This window comes from Rattus norvegicus, chromosome 15 (assembly GCF_021556685.1).
Source record: "Rattus norvegicus strain SHRSP/BbbUtx chromosome 15, alternate assembly SHRSP_T2T, whole genome shotgun sequence".
NCBI classification, from domain to species: domain Eukaryota; kingdom Metazoa; phylum Chordata; class Mammalia; order Rodentia; family Muridae; genus Rattus; species Rattus norvegicus.
In genome coordinates, this window is record NC_141548.1 from 24,755,980 (window position 1) to 24,776,062 (window position 20,083).

At 49.4% G+C, this 20,083-nt stretch overlaps 2 protein-coding genes across 24 annotated transcripts in view; one reads left to right on the top strand and one right to left on the bottom strand.

Annotated features, from left to right (window-relative positions):
• The window catches only part of Fbxo34 (F-box protein 34), a 67,716-nt gene extending 62,971 nt beyond the window's left edge, over positions 1 to 4,745 (top strand). For 20 of the 22 annotated variants that reach the window (XM_087585563.1, XM_087585560.1, XM_087585572.1 and 17 more), the window contains one exon: positions 2,049 to 4,745. In XM_087585563.1, coding sequence (XP_087441689.1) covers positions 2,059 to 4,104 — 2,046 coding nt within the window. In that variant the 5' untranslated portion in view covers positions 2,049 to 2,058 and the 3' untranslated portion in view covers positions 4,105 to 4,745. The remainder of the gene's footprint in view (positions 1 to 2,048) is intronic. The other 2 variants (NM_001446937.1, NM_001107257.2) reach the window with 1 other exon arrangement.
• An 8,526-nt stretch (positions 4,746 to 13,271) lies between these two features.
• The window catches only part of Atg14 (autophagy related 14), a 31,360-nt gene continuing 24,548 nt past the window's right edge, over positions 13,272 to 20,083 (bottom strand). Inside the window, exons 7-10 of one of the 2 annotated variants that reach the window (NM_001107258.1) lie at positions 19,151 to 19,268; positions 17,934 to 18,024; positions 17,772 to 17,857; positions 13,273 to 15,474 (exon numbers count right to left, since the gene is read on the bottom strand). In NM_001107258.1, coding sequence (NP_001100728.1) covers positions 15,168 to 15,474; positions 17,772 to 17,857; positions 17,934 to 18,024; positions 19,151 to 19,268 — 602 coding nt within the window. In that variant the 3' untranslated portion in view covers positions 13,273 to 15,167. Of the gene's footprint in view, positions 15,475 to 17,771; positions 18,025 to 19,150; positions 19,269 to 20,083 lie in introns of both variants that reach the window. The other variant, XR_015637968.1, reaches the window with a different exon arrangement.

Below are 20,083 nucleotides of genomic sequence, written 5' to 3' on the forward strand. Positions count from 1 at the left end.
CTCGATGTGACTCTTCTTTATGGGTCACCTTGGTCCTGAGGAATTCTGGCAGTTCTTTTGGGAAGACTAAATTATTACATATGATAGAAAGCTGTTAAACTCTGACGGTGCAGAAAAGAGAACGCTCTCTACCACACTGAGGTTCTATGGTGTCAGAGACCAATCACAATGGTCTTAAGATCTACTCCAGGATGTGGAAGATGGCTTCTGGGTAGAGGTGCTGTCCCCCAAACCTGAGACCTGAGCTGATCCCTGGAAATGACATGGGGAAAGGAGAAACAATTCCTGCCTGTTGTTCTCCGTATGCACTGCACAGCTTGTAGTGTGCTTATATAGAAACAAATGTACAAAAATGCTTGAAAGGCACTTCATGTACGGTAAATGCAGAGTTTCTGTTCCCATAGTTTGAAGAGAGCTGAGACTGGGCTGGAGAACCCTAGAAGTTAAAATGAAAAGTAAGGACCATGCATCCATTCTCCACTGTCAGCACCGATACCTGAATGTAGTTCAAGGCTGCCCTGTCCCAGGCGCTCGCTCGTAAATGTGGAACCTGTGAGAAGGATAATTAGTCGGCCCGGGATGCACGTCTTACACAGTAATCTCAGCCAGAGTGGGATCTCCCCTGTGCATAGGTCTGAAAGTGTTGTGGCCTCACTCCCACAAGCGTGTGACTACAGCTCTCTTATGTCACATGGTAGGGTTATGTTACAGGGGACCACACATTCCAGAAAACATACCCTCTTCAATCCCCAGGAGCTTTTTAGCAAGGGTCTGTGGATTATTGGATTATATCTGGTGTTTCACCCTTCAGTTAACATTTCCACTCAGACCAAGTCCAAGTACCTTGCCCAAGTTGTGTCCTCTTTAGCTAATCTAATTAGTCATCTCGTAGAGACCAGGACACAGGCCAGCAGCAAGTAGTCCTTTTCTGTCATGCTCTAAAATGCCTCCGTCCTCACCCCACTGGGAAAGACAAGAAAAAGCACCATATTCTTGTTTTGTTTTGTTTGTCTGAATTAGTTCAAACTTTCTTAGAATAAGGAGTATGGCCTCTGTGTTTATTTAACATAGCTCTAGACTGTTTAATAACTAAGATTTGATACTTGGTCTTAGCCAAAAGGTTGGTAAGGATGTACAGTTCATATGAATGGATTATTTAGAAAGTCAGAGCACATGGCAGACAAGTTGACAAGTTAAAGACAGAGTAGCCCACACTGTGGGAACGGTTGAGGAAATAACAGTTGTTTTATATGCAACCAATAAAATGTGAGTGTGGCTAACTGGAAAGATAAAGATTAAAAATGTACTAGGGCCTGAGACTTACTGCCATACCTTTAATCTTAGCAACTGGGAGGCAGGCAGAACTTTTGTGAATTTCAGGCCAGCCAGGATTACATACCATACTCTCTCTAAAACAAACAGACCCACACAACAAAACAGTCTACTAGGGTCAGACATGGCATGCATGCATGCCCAGAGTCCCAGCACTGAGGGAAGCTGAGGCAGGGGGATCACGAGTTTAACCAGCATGGGTTAGGTGGTGAGAACTAGTTAGGGAGGAAAGGAGCTGGTAGAGTACTTGCTCAGCAGCGTCTGTAGAGTCCTGGGTTCAACTCCCAGCACTGCTTAAAACCTCAGGACTGTGGGGCAGGAGGATCAGGAGGTTGTCAAGGCCAACCTGGCCTACAAGAAACCCTATCTCCTAAAAACAAACAAAACGAACAACAGGGAACATGGAGGAGCGTCCTTAATATTTCCTACCTCTATGCCAAGGTGTGATTTTTAAAAAAGCAATTTCAGGAAACAGCTTTAGAGGATTAATTCACATTAAAAGCCCTTTCTATATTGTATCATTGAAAACCAGCCTATTTTCTGGCTGCTGACTCCACGGGAAGCGGTTGGTTTGCTTCTGTGCTTCTTGACCAGTGTATTAGAAACAAGCCAGAAGACAACTTTCCGGTTAAAGATGTTGGACGCTGGGGAGATACATTTCTCTTGCTAGAAGCAGCAGCCAGGGCCTAAGTCCGCTCTGTTCTCTCCTGTTCCAGGGCATCTGTTATGCACCTTAAGCCATACTGGAAGCTCCAGAAGAAAGAGCGGCCTCTGAGCCACGGAAACACGGACGGTGATGCGAAGGGCAGAGCTAACTGCATGAAACCCACCCCCTCCCCTTCCGCCTCTCCTGTCAAAGCATCATCTAGGAAGCCTTTCGGGATCCTTTCTCCAAATGTCCTGTGCAGCATGAGTGGGAAGAGCCCCGTGGAGAACAGCTTGAGTGTTAAAGCCACAAGGAATGCGCCGTCTGCAGCCGTGCAGCAGACTGAAGGAGGCCTGCCGGGGAGCTGGGCTATTGTCAAACCTGGAAACACCAAGGAGAAAATTGCGTTCTTTGCAGCCCACCAGTGCAGCAATAGGATAGGCTCTATGAAAATAAAAAGCTCCTGGGATATCGATGGGAGAGCCACTAAACGAAGGAAAAAATCAGGGGATCTTAAGAAAGCCAAGTTACAGCTAGAAATGATGAGGGAGATCAACAGCCAGTGCTACCAGTCGGAGCCATTTGCCTGTGGTGTCGAGCACTGTTCTGTGCATTACATGAGTGACAGTGGGGACGGTGTCTATGCTGCGAGGCCTCTGTCAGTGATACAGATGGTTGCCTTCCTCGAGCAGAGAGCCACTGCTCTGCTAGCTAGCTGCACAAAAAACTGCACAAATTCGCCTGCCATTGTGAAGATTTCTGGCCAGTCCCGAGGTATGCCACCTGTACCTGAGCCCTTCTCTGCTCCAGACACTTGTGAAGAATCCAAGGAAAGAGAAAATCCTGAGATTGGCAGATCCCAGAGTGAGCCAGTCCGTGTCCTTGACATGGTAGCCAGGTTGGAGTCCGAGTGCCTGAAGCACCAGGGCCAGCGGGAACCTGGGAGCTTGTCACGGAATAACAGCTTCCGTCGGAATGTAGGCAGGGTGTTGCTCACAAACGGCTCTCAGGCCAGCGACAAAAACGGAGAGGGCTCTGCAGACACGCCCGGCACTCAGGTGCACCCCTTGCAGCTGGTATCTGTGGGTGAAGGACCCCCTGCAACTGACCGTTCTGCAGGGGAGCAGGCCTGGGATGGCACTTCTCAGGGCTGTCCCTCATTGCCGGCTGATGTGAGCTTCCACACAGACAGCACCGAATCAGAGCCGGCTCTGCATACAGCTGTGAAACACTGCAGCCGCAATGATGTAGAAATGGCAGAGGAATTTGATGAATTGCCTACAGATGCTGTCAGCTGTAGAGAGCTTGTAACACTCACAAGCCACAGTCCTGAGCAGAGACAAGAACCTCTGTGCGTTAGCATCACTGTGTGCACAGTGGAGAAAGCCCAGCCATCTGCGCTAGACCCCCTTGAAGAGCCTCTTCCTGGGATGCTGTTCTTTCTGTCACCTGGGCAGGACCAGCAGGCGCACCCCCAGTTGAGTGAACACCCAGCACCAGAGGCGACAGAGGCCAGTCAGCCTCCAGATGCTGCTGAGGGCAGCAGTGCCCGTGAGGAGAAAGATGCCTCTCTGGAGCCGCTTGTTCCAGCAGCCTCTGGGGAAGGAAGCACCTCACAGGGGCTTGAGGCAGCCACGTGTAAGAAGCAGGTGTCTCAGGACTTCCTGGAGACCAGGTTTAAAATCCAGCAACTTCTGGAACCTCAGCAGTACATGGCATGCCTGCCTCACCACATCATGGTGAAAATCTTCAGGTTACTCCCGACCCTGAGCTTAGCAATCCTTAAATGTACCTGCCGCTACTTCAAGTCCATCATTGAATACTACAACATCAGGCCAGCGGACTCTCGGTGGGTCCGAGACCCGCGCTATAGAGAAGACCCTTGCAAGCAGTGCAAGAAAAAGTATGTGAAAGGGGACGTGTCCCTGTGCCGGTGGCACCCCAAACCCTACTGCCAGGCATTGCCGTATGGGCCTGGGTACTGGATGTGCTGCCACCAGTCTCAGAAGGGCTTTCCGGGCTGTAAGTTAGGCCTTCATGACAATCACTGGTTACCCGCCTGCCACAGCTTTAATCGGGCAATCCATAAGAAATCAAGAGGGAGTGAAACGGAAGAAGAGTACTGAAGGCCAGCCTTCAGGGGTGCGACCTCGCCCAGCCCTTCTGGATCTCTGCTCAGATCTGACTGCCACTGCTCAGGCATTTTAAACTGTTTCCCAGCTATACAGGAGATTAGCTCCATGACTGTATGGTGGTGCCTCACTTTAACCTATCCAGCTGTGAAGGACTCCTGCCTGCTTTCCTCCATCCAGGACATTCAGAGGTCACCAGGCAGTCTCCACAAGGGGACCCTGAAGGGCTCCAACACTGGCTCTGTATCTGGAGTGAGTGAGAAGGAAAGCAAACCTTTGAGAATTTATGCCTCAAAAAAGAAAAAGCAGGCACCTTAGCCTAGCCCCTGTGTGCTTGTTCCTGTGAGAATGGTGATGGAGACGGGTATGCCCTGTGGTGTTTACAGTGTACATAATGGGTGTTTGCACAGGGCTGTGACGTGCACATTAAACCAGAGCGCCTTTACCTGTAGATGAGTGCTTTGCCCTCTGTAAATAACGTGATTAAAATTCAGTATTGTATATTATGAACAGCTGACTAAGCATAATCACCACAGAATAAGACTATCATATAATAGATTAAAATGTTGTGCATCCTTTTATCTGGTTAAAATTTTTTAAAAAAACTTCAATAAAAAATAAACATTTTAAATGTGGTCTGGTCTTAAAATAAGGTTTATTAACTTTATGAATGTTCGTGTAAACGTAGGTGGTGTTAGAGGAGAGCAAAGGAGGGTGTGACCCCCTGAAGCTGTGCTGGGAATCTAATCTGGGTGAGCAACAGGTTCTCCTCACCGCTGAGCCGCTGGCACCCAAAGGTTTATTTTGTGCATGTGCGTGTGCTTGCTCGAGTGTGAGCTCACTAGGGTGGCAGATCACCAGTGTGGAGCTTGAGTGCCTGTGTGATCCCCAATGAACTGAGCCAGATTCTCCTGCCTAAGTCATCTGTCCAGATCCTGGTGTGTGTGGGTATTTTGCCTACATTTATGTCAAATCACATGCTTGTCTGTGCCAGCAGAGGCAGAAGAGGGCATCCGATCCCTTTGAACCGGAGTCTGAGCGGGTGTAAGCCCTCGTGTGCTTGCCGGGAACCAAGCCCCAGTCCTCTGGGGAGCAGCAGTGCTCTTAACTGCAGAGTCACCTCTCCAGCCCCCTCGTCAGAGACCTGTTACAGTTTTGTCTTCAAGACACTTGTAGGGGTTGGGGATTTAGCTCAGTGGTAGAGCGCTTGCCTAGCAAGCGCAAGGCCCAGGGTTCGGTCCTCAGCTCCGGAAAAAAAAAAAAGAAAAGAAAGAAAAAAAAGACACTTGTAGTGACTCAGGCCTGGGATCCCAGAGCTCTGACAAGGCAGAGAGAAGTGCGGAGTCTGAGGCACGCCTAGGTTACAAGAGGAGACACTTCAAATGCACCCTGTAACAAGGCTATTCAGAAGAAGGGTGGCTGGCATTTTATAGTACAGAATCACCTTTCCTTAAATTGTATTTAAAGTCTTTTAGGCTTTTAACATTTTGAATTTGACCAGTGCCTGCCATATTCCCTGTCTAGGGAAGTAATATTCAAAGATTCCCATAGCCCGCCCCTCAGATTGACTTAGAGCCCCTGGGAGCCTTCAGGCTTGTGGACATAAAGCCAGAGCTCTAAAAACAAAATCCAAAAGCCAGATTGGTCTGAAATGAAACACACAAAAACAACAGAAAGCCGCCTTATCAGCACAAGTTGCAGGTAGGGAGGCCAGATGACAAATTTGGGTGAGTGACAGGGAAGGGCAGTGGTTACTTTGGGGGGGCACACATTTGGCCAGGACCTGCAGGGAGCAGAGGGCAGGGTGGCATTTAGGTAGAACCAGCTTGGTCTGTGTTAAGGGAGAGGGGCACGAGGCCAGTGACTTCCAAACTGGGATCTAATTCTGATTTTATAATTGTGTGTTTGTATACAAGTGAGTGTATATCCGTGTAAGCCAGAAGGTGTCAGATACCCTGCATCTGGAATTACAAGCAGTTATGAGTGTTGAATGCCAAACTCGGGTCCGTGGCTCTTAACTGCTGAGCCATCTCTCTGAGTTTGGGTTTTTATTTCATCCTTCGCCGTAACTGCCGAGAGCAGGCGGAAACTGCAGTGATCCCATGCCAGGGAGGCCACCCCCTGACAAATGGACCATGCCATGCTGGCCTGGAGACTCAGACACCAACACACGAGGCTGGGAACAGCTCATCTTCACGACATCTGCTGTTGGCGTGTGCCAAACTGGCAATCTAAGTGTCCTGTAAGTTTGTGTGACTCACGGGATTAAAGGAGAGGACACACAGGGCAACCAGGGCTGTGACGTGCCTCACACAGTGTTCAACCCTTGCTGCCTGTGGCTCTCCCATGTGGGAGATAAACAACTCTGGTCTTCATGAGTCAGCATCCCTGACCTGGTTATCACATGCCCTGCAGCTGTGTGTGAAGCTGAGCTCACTGAGCAGGGGCACGGGATGGCCCCAGGTCACTTGGCCTTACCTCAGAAATAGATGCCCGTTTGCACCGAGCAGGACGTGCTTCCCAGTGCTGAACAGAGGCTTCTGCTGGTAGCAACAGCCCCAGACCACCACCAACCCCATCCCACAGCCATGGACTCCTCAGCCAGAATGCTTTCTGAGACTCTGTGGCCCCCTAGTGTTGAATGTAAAAATAATCCACTCGCTTTTAAGAGTTTGCGTGTAGATATCTGTATACCACACGCATGCTGTTCTATGGAGGTCAGGAGGGCATATGTCCTCTAAAGTCCCCTAAAGATGGCTGTTAGCTGTCCTGTAGGTGCTGGAAATGAATCCCAGTCCTGGAAGAGCAGCCAGTATTAACCCTGCCTGTCAGAAGTCCCAGGGAAATGGCCAGTCTCCTGTCCTGCCATGTGTTCCTTCCCACCCTGCACTGCCAAAGCATCACAAACACTCCTTTGCTGGGGTCTCACCCTACCCCAGTCAAAGAAAACGCCCACTTTAGCTCCTACAGTCCATCCTTTGCTGAATCTGGGAATTGGGTCCCCATCCTGTCCATGAGACTATTAGACTCTCCTGTACCAGTTGGGGAAGGAACCAAGGGCACGGGCATTGTACATGTATGACAGTACATAACTTGTAATCCCAGCACACAGTAGGACCACCTCTTTGAGGCCTTCTTAACAAAACTAAGCATGTGCTTGCCGATGTGTCTGTTCATTCTAGACACTGTTGGCCCCACTACAACACTGGAAGTCAATCCCATCCTTCTGCTGTGGTGGCCCCTGTATCACGGGGGGACGGGGTTCCCCTGGCCTCACAGAATAGCTAGTTTGAGCACCTACCATCATTCCCTCACCATGATCGCGTCCCATGTTTGATCAGCAATCCCTCTACAGTTAAGCCAAATTCCCAACAAAAGAGTTGAGTACCAATTCAGTGAGTGCCGCTGGCAGGTTTAGACAGCTCTAGCTTGTTCCATAATTGCCTATGAAGGATGAGAAACCTGAAGGGAACTTAAAGGACCTTTGCCTCTGGACATCGCTGATCCCGGGCAACCAGGCGTCTGGGGAAGTTCCTACAGGAGCTGTGGCTGCACCACTGCCTGCTCGACACTGCTGCTGCCAGCAGTACCCAGCAGCAGGCTGTGGGCAAATGCTTACGGTCTGGCCCTAGTCATCTCTGCAATGCGGACTTGGAGTGCCTGTTAGCCGTTTGAAGCCATTCAGACAGTCTGTATGTAAGTCCTCCCAGCTCTTTGCCACACCTTCAGCTGCCGCCATTTCTCTGACAGACTGGCTTTGTCTTTCTTCATCCACAGACTGCTTCATATATGCCATATGTCATTTGACACAAAACCCTTCTTCACACTGAACACCGCCAATAACGAGTCGATGCTGCCAACTGTCTACCAGACACGAAGTCCTGTAATCGAATGCTGAGCACACAGTGGAATCGTACCCCTCAAATTTGTTTCCTCGGGGTTCATGCAGGCTCATGTTAGAGTCTCAGAACTAATGACGTGCCGGTGTGGGAAGTGCACCATGCTTTCTGACACACCACTCCTAACTTCACGGAAGTTCATGGCCACAACTGATACTCGCAAAGGCTTGTGGGAAGAGCAAACATTGTGGTTAGGCACCTTTGGGGGCCTCAAGTTTATCTGTGTCTAGTTGTTGACGCAGAACCTTAAAGCTGTAGTCTCCCACTCTAGGTGGCCGGCCTTGTTACGTGTGGAGAACAGGGTCACTGGTTAGGAGCTGGGAAGTGAAGTGGAATGGGGCAGAGACTGCGCCCTCATGGAATAGAGGAAGAAACCCACTAAAAGCCAGGGAGGCGACAGCCTGCTATCTGGTAAAGGTGTTTGCCATGCAAATCTGGCAACCAGCGTTTGATCCCTGGGATCCACAGAAAGGCCAACAGAGAATGAACTCCACAAAGTTGTCTTCTGATCGCTGCAATGTTTGTTAAAGCACACACACTCCCTCTAATAAGAGTAATTTGGGGGCTGGGGATTTAGCTCAGTGGTAGAGCGCTTACCTAGGAAGCGCAAGGCCCTGGGTTCGGTCCCCAGCTCCAAAAAAAAAAAGAAGCCATGAAACCTTTCCCACCTTCTCTTAAGCCAGTGTTCTCAACCTTCCTATCGCTGGGAGCTCTAATACACTTTCTCACGTCGTGGTGAGCCCCAACCATATATATATATATATATATTTTTTTTTGGTTCTTTTTTTTCAGAGCTGGGGACCGAACCCAGGGCCTTGCGCTTCCTAGGCAAGCGCTCTACCACTGAGCTAAATCTCCAACCCCTCCCAACCATATTTTTTGTTGCTGCTTTGTAATTTTGCTAGTTATGAATTGTTTTTAAATTCTATTTTTAAGGGTTTGTGTTTTTTCCAAAGATGTATTTATATGAGTACACTGTAGCTGTCTTCAGCTACACCAGAAGAGGGCATCAGACCCCATTACAGATGGTTGTGAGCCACCATGTGGTTGCTGGGAATCGAACTCAGGACCTCTGGAAGAGCACTCAGTGCTCTTAACCGCTGAGCCATCTCTCCAGCCCGCTAGTTATGAATTGTAATGTAAATCTGTGTCTTAGGTGACCCCTGTGAAAGGGTCACTGACTGTCCCCCAGGCTGAGAACTGCTGTCCTAAGGTCTCTGAGTAGAGACAGGGGATTCTACAAAGGCATCTGTTCTAGAGGGTTGGTTTTTCTTCTGCTTTAGTAGTGGAGTCCAACCCAGGGCCACGCTAGGCAGACTGCTCCCCATTGAGCTGTTCCCCCACCCTTTTAAAGCTCGCCTTGTTGGGTTTAAAGCTTGCCTTGTTGGGTTCTAATTTAGAGACGGGTCTCAACTGTCTCAGGTTGACCTTGAGGTCATTCTACCTCAGCCTTTCCAGTGCTGGGTGAACTACCATGCTGGCTCCCCACTGGGTTTTCAGACAGGTTCTCATGATGGAACGTGGAGTACTGCCTCCTTCCAAGCACTGACATTAACAGGGATGTGCCATCACACAGAGTACAGATTGATTTTTTAAGTTGGGTTTACAAAAATGAAAACAAGTAGGCCCCTGAATGTTTCCTCTTTGAAATGGTGTGTGGGAACTGGTTTCTCAAGTAAGCACTGAGAGAAAGTGGCATATGCCCAAAATTACTCCTGAGAATATGGTGCCGACCACTTGGCAGAAGACAGCACGCTGTGTGCTGGCCAGGGAGGGTTGGCTGCTGAGGTAGGGCGGTGAGCAGTGCAGACACCAGGAAGAGCAGAGTCCACCTCCCGAACAGCAGGGCACACGATCTGCCATGCTCTTTAACTCACTTCCCTTCCTCTTCTGCACACTGAACCAGCACTGAATCTATGATCTGACACTGGCCTCCACTGTGTAGTATGAAAAGTTGATGTTCTTTTTTGAAAAAGTAGCCAGATAAAAAGTGGAAAGTTCTACTGTGGCATCACATGACCTGTCTGCACAGCCCTGTCTAGTTTGGTGGGAGCCTGGCCCACCCGGCCTTCCTTATTCTGGCCAAGCTGCTGGCCTACACTCGGCCCGTCCTCTGGAAGCCTGCATGCTGCAGGGAGTGTAGTCCTTGGCTCTGCTTTGGCCTTATTCTCCATCCCAAGCAGAGATGGGAGGCAGGCTGAACTGGGACCCATGGTATGAGCATCTCCATGACCATCAGTCTTGGCTCTGGCCTCCTTGAATCTGCTAGCAGATTCTGAAGAAATGACTACACTGTGAAAATAAGCAATTGCATATGTGCAATATCAGATGTGGACATGGGGATGTAACATCCCCAGTATTTGCCAAGCCCAGGGTAAGAACAATACCCACCTTCAGCCCACCCCGATCCCCTGTGCTCCTTTTCTTGCCCTCTGCAGAGCCTCACCTTCAAATACCTCAAGGGGGTTTGTTTTGTTGAGACAAGGCCTCACTAGTCTCCTTGGCTGTCCTGGAACTCACCATGTAGACCACCAGGCTCTCCTCTAACTCAGATATGCACTTCCCAGTGCTAGGATTAAAGGTATAGGCTGCCATGTCTAGCCAAACATTTAAGGCTCTTCTCTGTGGAGGACAAAGCACAAGGCTCATCCTGGAAGTGGGAGTCCCCAGGTGAGTCCAAGCCTTGCTTCACAAAGGCTGTGACAGAACCAAGAGGTGAGTATGGTGATGGGTCTGAGGGTCCACAGGCCTGAGACGGAATGGAAGAAACCCACTCGGGATCCTGGCCACAGAGCAGGAAGGAGGGGCAAGCAGGAGACAGCCCAAGAATGCCTCGTGTAGAATACACAAAGCAGGGATGTGGTCTGTGTGCCAGATACTTTCCCCAACTTAAAGCTCCTTAGAGGGCACTGGAGAATTCCCTCCTCGGTACCTAGAAGAAGGAACCGAGTGTCTAAATCTTAAGGCTCTTCAGAGGCCTTCAGTACTATTCTATATATCTATTTCCAATTCAGATAGGCAGTTTCTTTTAGTGAAAGCACGGACAGGTGACGTGTAAGTTCTATCATCCCCCTCTTCAGTGCAGCTCTACCTCATGATCGTCGGTCTGAAGAGCTGTAAAAGGCAGGCTGATGCAGTGGGCCTGAGCAGTACGCCGGGAGCAGACGCTCTACCAAGCTCCCAGGTGATGCTCACACTGTACTTAGAGGCTCATCCAGCAGGAATCAGGGAACGAGCAAGTAGCTTGGGCATGGCTGGGTGTTGGGGAAGCTCTCAGCTCTTAGGAACTTCTCTAAGGCCATCAGGAGGACAGAATTCACTGAAACCGTCACCAGCAGCACTCACCAGAAAGCATGGATTTCCCTGTCAACACCAGATGGCCTCCTTACTGGTCATATGCCTTGCCCCCGCCCCGTCGACACTGACCATACACCGGGGATGCCTTCTGGCTACTGAGGCCAAACCAATTAGCAAGTACCCAACCCAAGAGCCATGTGCTTGTTTATGCCAACGATACCTTCAGAATCTTTTTTAAATTTAGAAAAAAATGTGCTATTAAACATGTGTAGGAGAGCACTTTCCTCAATACCCAGGTCTCTCTGGAAGTCACAGGAAATGCTAGACCACCACATTCAAAGGTAGGAGAGGCATGGAAGATGGGTGCTGGGAGCACCGATGTCAGCTGGCTCCAGCCCACTGTCATGACTCACCTTGAGCCTATAGTCAATTTAGTGGCTCTTGAAAAAAAAAAAAAAAAAAAAGACAGCTTGGGCACGGTGACACATACCTTTATTCCCAGCACTCAGGAGGGAGAGCAGGCAGATCTCTGAGTTTGAGGGTAGCCCGGTCTACACAGAGTTTCAGACTAGCCAAATCTGCACAGTTTTTTTTTTTTTATGACTTATGTGTATATGTGCTTTGCCTGCATGTGTATTTGCAGCACATGCATCCTTGATGCCACAGAAGTGACATCCTTGAAGCCAGGAAGTGACAGATCCTCTGGACTAGAGTTTGGACAGTTGTGAGCCACCCTATGGGTGCTGGGGACTGTATTAAGGTCCCTTTCGAGAGCACCAAGCACTCCTGACCTCTAAGGCATCGCTTCAGCAATGTTAAGGTTTCAGTGTGTTAAGGTTTCTATCAGACCCTCTGTCACACCCAAGTACTCTGTATTCCTCCCTACAAATACTAGACGACAGACAGACAATCAGCTCTTGCTGATTTACTGTTGTAATTCTTTAAGTTTGCCCCAGGTTGCCAAGAGAAGAAGAGCGAGTGAAAGCACTTGCAAGCAAGACTGCAGAGCTGTTTCAATCCCTGGCCACAGGAGGGCAGACTTACCTAAGTTGCCATTTGACCTCCACACATGCACCTGTGTGCCTGCTCCACACATACAAGCACAGAAAATAATGTTCAAACTGTTACCCTGGTGGGTTTTATGTTTACAGAAAATTCACCTCATCTTCTCCAGATACGTCCTCACCAGATGCTTGGGGAGAGGCAATGGCTCACAGCAGAGAACTCACACATCACGCCACACCCGAGCCAGGTTCAGAGCCTGTCCTGAAGCAACCCACCCACAAGCAGGTTGTCCTTTCCTTCCCACTGTCACTCCCTGCCCCAGACAAATGTGACTGGACGAGAAGTCTGCCTTCCCTGTGTGCACCACACGCTCACTTGCTTCCCGCTGCTATGCAGGAAGACAGACGGGCGGGCACTCTGAAGCCCACATCCTCTCTGAAGAGCTCTCCATCCCAGGAAAAGCAATGGGTAGGCGTGAGTGTCCTTCAGTGTCCTGGCTACAGGCCCCAGGTTCTACCCCAGTTCTTGTCCCTCTCCAGCTCTAGCCAGCTCTCCATATTCCTTGGAAGCTGCTGGTGCCTGTCTGAGAGATTTTTGCAAAAAGGATTTTTGAAAGCTTGCAGACGCCTCAAGGCCTGAGAAATACCGCTGAAAAGAAAGCAGGCTCCTCATGTGCATCTCAGAGGCTCACTCCTTTCCAGATCAAGGACCACCTGCCCTTTAGAGAATGAAGCCCACAAGTGATAAGCAACTATTGTTTGCCAAAACTGAGTCATCACCATTAAAGCCAATAACCGGTCATTTGAAAACAATTTTCTTACCTAGCCAAAAAAAAAAAAATCTTTAAAATTTATTTTTGAACTGATATGACATACTCCAGGGTTAGCTTGTGCTCTTGCTACTCCATCGATGTAACAGCAGAAATAAACAGGGACTAGGAGAAGGGCGCACATAGCCAAGTACTGTTAAAGGCTTTATTGCAGTAATACAACAAAAGTTTAGAAAACATCTGTATGATCAACCTGACTTGCAAGTTTCGGTTGCAGCAAGACGGTTCTGATGTGACAGTTCTTTCCCAATGCACACCGAACCCTGCCTAATGCTGACCCCCATACCATGGTAAGTTACATTTCTTGGTTCTATGTAAGACCATGTAAAGCAGCCTGTGTGGTGCCTCTGAGTGTCTATTAGTATTACCTTGTTCCAATAAATCATTTTAAAATGAAAACCATGATCAACTTCTATGGCTTTTGGTTTAAAAAAAAAAAATACCAGCTTCACTTTTTTCCAGAAAGCTGTTTGTGTATGGTTCTGGCACCTACACAAAAGGTTCTAATGAGCAGCAAAGAGGATGGGAAATGAAACAGTGGCTGAAATGTGTAGTCGAGACTATTTACAACAGGGGGTCCAGTGCAAAATAACGAAATCCCAAGTAGGTGAGCAGCCTAGGTGGTCCGTGCTGGATCACTTAGTGTGAGGGAAAGTGACAAACGTGCCTCTAGTTGAAACTAAATAAAACAAAGTCCCTGTCCAGCCCGGTGCTCCTGCATCTGCAGTTAGAATTGCCGTCGGCCTGAGCTGGCGACCTCTGTGCTTCCTGCAGCTCCTCTGAGCTCGCGGTCTCTTGCAGAGGTTTGTTCCGGCACGCTCAGTCTCTCAGTCTACAAGCGGCAAACACAGGCCCAGCAGTTGCAGAGCTGAGCACAGAACAGGCTCCAGCCGTCCGTCTCCTCCACAGCCGGAGTATCTAGAGCTAGGGGACGTGGGGTCCTGGCGAGGATGGAGTCCTCTCTACAGCTCTACTACAGCAGAAGCTCCACAGTGCCTCAGTCTGCAGGCAAAGTACCACCCAGAGAGTGAGTCAGCAGGAGCTGGGAGGTACCACCACACCAGTCCCAACAGGAAGATACGGTGACAAGGCCTGGGGTTTTCTCACAGGAGTCTGTTACATAGAACTTCCTTTTGGAAGTTAAGAAAAATAAAAACTACTTACGATGAATTAAACATAATGCCTCTCTTGTTCTAGCTTTCTCTAAGATTGTCATTAGAACGGCCTCTTGGGAAACCCCTTGACAGCTGAGCACTTCCTGGGGCAGCCACTCGGCTGCCACACTCTGCGCTGTCTTCAGAGCCTTGGAGACCCCGCAGACAAGCAGGGAGATTTCCCTGGAAACACCTGCTACTAGTCAACCCCACCACCACCACCACCACCAAGGAAGAAACCAGACAGCAAGCAAGGGACCACTTAATCATCAAGAGGTCAACCAATGCTCAGGGAACATTCAGCTCATCCAGGGAATGACAAGGAAGAAGGTCCCGGGAGTGCAGGACAGAGAACTCCGAAGACTCATCTCCCTTCAGAATACAAGAGAAAACTGTTTAGACAGCCAATATCCCTGCAGATTCCCCCACTCGCAGATATGGGTCCACAGAAATAAACCTCGGTTTCTTTGGTGTGTAGTAGGAAATCAGGAATGTGACACACAATGACGACAGCAGTAAGCTTTCACCTCCTCCCTCCCCAGACAACCACCTCTCCCTGATGAGGCCAAAACTGCCACTGGCCTGCTGGCCGGTCTCTCAAGAGGATGACAGAAAAACAAACTCAGCCTTTGTCTTTCAGTCCTCATGACCAAGAAATTTCTGTGTGCTCTGACCAAAGCCTAGAACTCAGTGTCAGGAAGACTCGGCACCTAGGGACCAGCGTTCGGAGGACCTGGGGCCAGGAAGCCCCAGCTCAGGCCCTCCTCCTCCTGTCCTGACGATAGCTCCCAAGCTCTACCAACTACACAGACAAGGTCATGAGTGCAGTGGGGGATTCCCAGACACAAAATGAGCAGTTTTGGTCCCCACTCGTTAGCGGTGTCCAGTGTAAGCTTTGAACCAGGAGGTCACTGAGGCCGCAGCAGAGGAGATCATCCCACCAGCGCTGCTGCTGGCTATGGGAGGGGACGCCTGGGTGCTCTGGCTCTGGGAAACTTCCACCGGCTGGGAAGGGATGTCACAGAATCGTGGGCTTGGCAGGTTCTCCCAGTCTGTGCCCAGGTCAGTCTCCTCATCGCTCACACGCTCATCTCCACTCACATCTGATTCCCCAGCAACTCCAGGGTCCACAAATTCCATGGACTCCTCGAGGTCTGCTCGCACTTCAAAAGGTCCTGACCTGTGTGCAGACAGAGAGGCTGCATAAGACACTGCCATTCTCCCACCCCACAGTCCTTTGAGTTTGGCATCACATGATACAGGAGAGGAAAGGGACTCACCTTGCTGTAAGAGATTCACAGCATTTCCTTGTGTGTGTGTGTGTGTCTGTGTGTGTGTGTGTATGTGTGTATGTGTAGCAGAAGGGAGCAGGCATGCATGTGGAGGCCACAGGACAGCTTTCAGGAGTGACTCTCACCTACTCTTTTTTAGAACGTGTGTACACCAGGCAAGATGGGTGATTTTCCTGCCCGGGCCTCCCATTTCACTCCAGATGTGTGTCACCTCATTCACCTAGCTTTTTCCATGGGTTCTGGAAACCGACCTTGAGTCCCATGCTTGCAGAGAGAGCACCACAGCCCACTGAGCTGTCCCCTAGCCCCACGTCTTTATTAATGATTGAGCAACCTGACTCCCTTGTCTATCTTTTTCTAGGTTTCTTTTCCACTCCTCATTGAAAGACTGGCTACCTCTAGATTTTTATTTTCTCTCCACTGTAGATGTTGCAAGCCTTCTTACTGTTGTCTCTGTAAGGCACGAGTGAGGCCTTTCTCACTAGAGTGAGTCCCTGCACAGTAATGTGTGCCTTCTCTGTTTTACAGAGTTTTGAGGTTGGGGCTTGGTTAAAATCTCTTTCCCCACTCTATGAATATAAAATAGCCTTTTCTATTAGGTCCTCTGTGTGTCATTTTAAACAGGACCTTTACTATGTGGAAGTTGTCTTTATATACAGGATATAGTATGAGGACAACGTTTGCCTCCCTTGAATGTTGACCACGATCAGCTAACCCAGAAGCGCAGTCCTGTGGACACTTCTATAGCCTAATGTTCCTGCAGTGGGTCGAAGTCTGCGGACTATTCACATGCTAATGTGGGAAGGTCTGTAAGTATAGAGATACTGGGTGTGGTATTGAGATGAGAGCTCACTAAGTGGCCCCAGGCTGGCCCCTAAACACTGAGATTAAACAAGCCTTGGGTGCCTGTTTTTCTGTTTGTGTTACTGGGGCTGGAGTGCAAGAGCAAGCGTGTGGACGCCCAGGACAAGAGAGAGATCTCTCCTTCCACCATGCGCGGCAGGGAGGACTAAGGTCAGGGAGGACTAAGGTCCTCAGGCTGGTGGCAAGTTCTTTCACCCATTAAGTCATCTTGTCGACCCCCCCCCCAAAAAAACCCTCTTTTTTAAAAAAATTAACTTTATATACAGAGTTTGGGAAAGGGCTTTCGGAATCTGACACATCTGCTTCAGTTCTCACCGGTCTTGTCTGAACTGAGAGAACGATGACAGACTTTGGGCCTCAGCACCAAGAGGCCATTCTTGAACTATATGCCACAGAACACCTCGCTGGTTTCTTTCTACAGACGCTCCCCAATGTGGGAGCTGAAAATATGAGTCAAAAAATGCAAACAAACAAATAAATGTGAGTGTTGCACATGCTGGCTGCTGTTTGACCATCAGCCACACTCACTCCTCCCCTGAGGGCAGGATCCTATTCCGTGCTCAGACCAGCCTTAATTTGTGGTCCTCTTGCCTCAGCTCCCTGAGGGGCCAGATTATAGGCATTTGCCACCTCAGCCAGCTCAAAAACTCATTTACTACACCACATAACAAACACCAGCAGGAGTGTTGACAGCCTACAGTTTGCGGGGGAAAAAACACCCAAAGAATGTACACACCAGGTGCATCCCATTTTACACAAATGTGTACTGATGAGAGCAAGGACGCTGGGTCACTAGAGCAGGGCACCAAAGATGAGCCTCTCCCAGTCTGTGCTCTTTTGGGCTTAGTGACTAAGAAGTGACTGAGAGCAGGCCATGGAGCAGAGCCGTAGTCTGTTACTGATTTTTGTTTTTTAAGCTGATACATTTCAAGCCAGCTCATTGTATGACTCTACCAAATGGTGACCAAACTGACTGGAGATGAAGAGAAACCCCAGACACAGCCTATGCAAGCACAAAAGAGCATGCACAAGAGACGACACCACTTCCAGGGGCAGGTTAGAAAAGACACTGCGAGCTTCAAGAGAAGCACAAGGCACTCTATGACACGTCACATGCTAAATGTACCCCACTGCAACTTTCTGTCAGGAACGATGAAGGATCACAGAAGCCCACACATGACCAGCTGCTTCCTTCCACAACTTTTGTCCTTCCCACAGAATGGGGGACCTGGGGAACGCTGGATACTCTGCCAGTGAGCGAGGCCGACAAACAGCCCCACAGAAACAACGCTTGGCGAGAAGCCCAGCCCACGTCACTCACCTGCCCAGGTGCTCGGAGTGCGGGCTGACCAGATGCATCAAGTTCCTCAGTGTGTGCAGGGGTTGCAACTGATCTAAATTAACATGCTAGAAAGAGCAAGGCTCCATTAGTACTTTGAAATGCACGGCAATGAAAAGTGAGTTCAAAGCCCGGGGCTCGTACCTGAGAAGAACAAAGGTAAAGGATGTTTGCGTTCAGTTTCCTCACTGCGCGGGTCAGCCTCTGCTTGCTGAGGTTTTCTCCACAGAACTCACTGTAAGACAAGCATACAGCTTCTCAGATTGCTCTGAGGAAGGTCTCTGTTAAAATGTCCTCCTCAAGGAAATGTCTGAACTACAGTTCAGACCAACACAGCATTCTTCCTCCTCAGTAAACTGCCTGAAGCAGACCCTTCCCCGGTCCCCACACCTAGGTGACTGAGCGCCTGCCTCTGGAGCTGCTGCCACAGCAACAGGAAGTGCTATGGGAGTGATGCCTATGGGAGCATGAAGAGGGGACCAACCACCACCCACTCCTGTGGAATGACTCCAGGGGGCTCATGTGTGCTCCTCCCTCCCCCTACCCCTCCCAGGACTCAGTACCTCCTCTGCCTACAGTTTTCTTCCTTACTGCCCCGTCCATGGCCTGTTCCCTTCCTACTTCATGCCCTGGGCTGGGAATATAGCTCAGAGGAAGAGAATCTGCCCATCTGTGTTCAATCCCCAGTACACAAAAACAGAAGGGCACTGCACCTCCTGCTTTCAATGATCTCACAGGCCCCTGTCACAGCAAATGTGTAAATTATGGCTGTTCATTACTTGAGCACACACCTATAAGCCCAGCAACCAGATACTGAGGCAGGAGGCTAAGACCCTGCTTTAATATAAAACAAAAACCAAAAACCAAAAACAAAAAAACAAAAAACAAAAAAAACCCAACCAAACAAACAAAAAAAACCCAAAAAACAAAAAGCAAAATACTTCAGTATAGGCTGCTACAATCCAGTGATAAGACATTTACTTGTGCTAGAAATGCAAGGGTGACTAGAGGGTGGGCTCTTAGTGTGAACTGGGCAGGCTGTGTCTTTAAACACTTAACCACTAGGTTTTCATAAGAACAAAACCACCCCGCTCCAAACCCCACTGGGACAATTCACTCAGCTCCAATGCAAGGAGACCTGCAGCACCCTCCTCATACAGACTGAACCCCTCCTTCAGTTAGTTATTTCCCCGAGAATCACACGACCCCTTTTGGGACTGAACGAGACAGGGTCACCCTCAGAACTAGCCTTATATCTTAGTCAAACGCTCCTGGGCTTACACTGGCTTTTCTCTCAGCTAGCGAGAGGGCACTCCAGAGGGATGGTCAATGGTGCCAGCATTGCCCCCACAGTGACTTACCTGTTGCACAGCTTTTTGGGAAGGTTGATGTCAAGGATGTGAGACACAATGTTGACCAGCTGCGTGGCATAGCCGAGCGCGGCGCTGATGGTGTAGGCAGGGTTGTTATGCTCCATGTCTGTGTGCACACAGAAGGGTGGGGGGTGGGGGGGGTTTCCATTGTAGGAAACAATTACATCACTGATAACTAGGATTCACTCTCACTCCATGATCAGACACAAACAGTCCAAAACAGGCCAAGCATAACTAATGGCCTAGACTGGCTAGACCTGCCAATGTATCATCTCAGTAATTAACGACCAACTTAGCCCATGTAGCGGCTCATGCCTGTTATCATCAACACTGGGAGGCCACGGAAGAAGGCAGCCTGAGCTACGTGACCGTTTCAAAAGATGGAGGGTTGTAACATCCACTGTACCTTTGCCTACCCCCAATCTGCGGGCTGTTCTCTTAGCATCGACTCCAGAGTGCGATCCAATGGACGCTTCTTTTCAACCTGGGATGGTTGGATTTCAAACCAAGTGAACACAGCCAAGTCTCGGAGGGAAAGGCTCAATCTATCATGGTGGCCTAGAGCAGCTAGCCTGAGAGTCTGTCTGGGTTTGTCTTGACTATGTTAACTGACCTGGGAACAGCTAGCCCACTCGGAGTGTCCTGTGGACTGTGTCTAAGTACAGAATGTGAGCTGAATCCTCGCCTTCACGTTTTCCCAATGATGAAATGCAATCTGTAAGTGCAAGCTAATGCAAACCCTTTCTCCACAAAGCTTTGTATTTTATAACAGAAATGAAGCCAGGTGACAAGCCAACTCTCCAGGGAAAGACAGAAGGCTACCTCCCACCTTTCTCAGGCAGCCTACCATCATCAGCACCCAGCACTGTCCACGGTACAAAGCGCCCCTCACTGACTGTGCTCATGTGCTAATGGTCACTC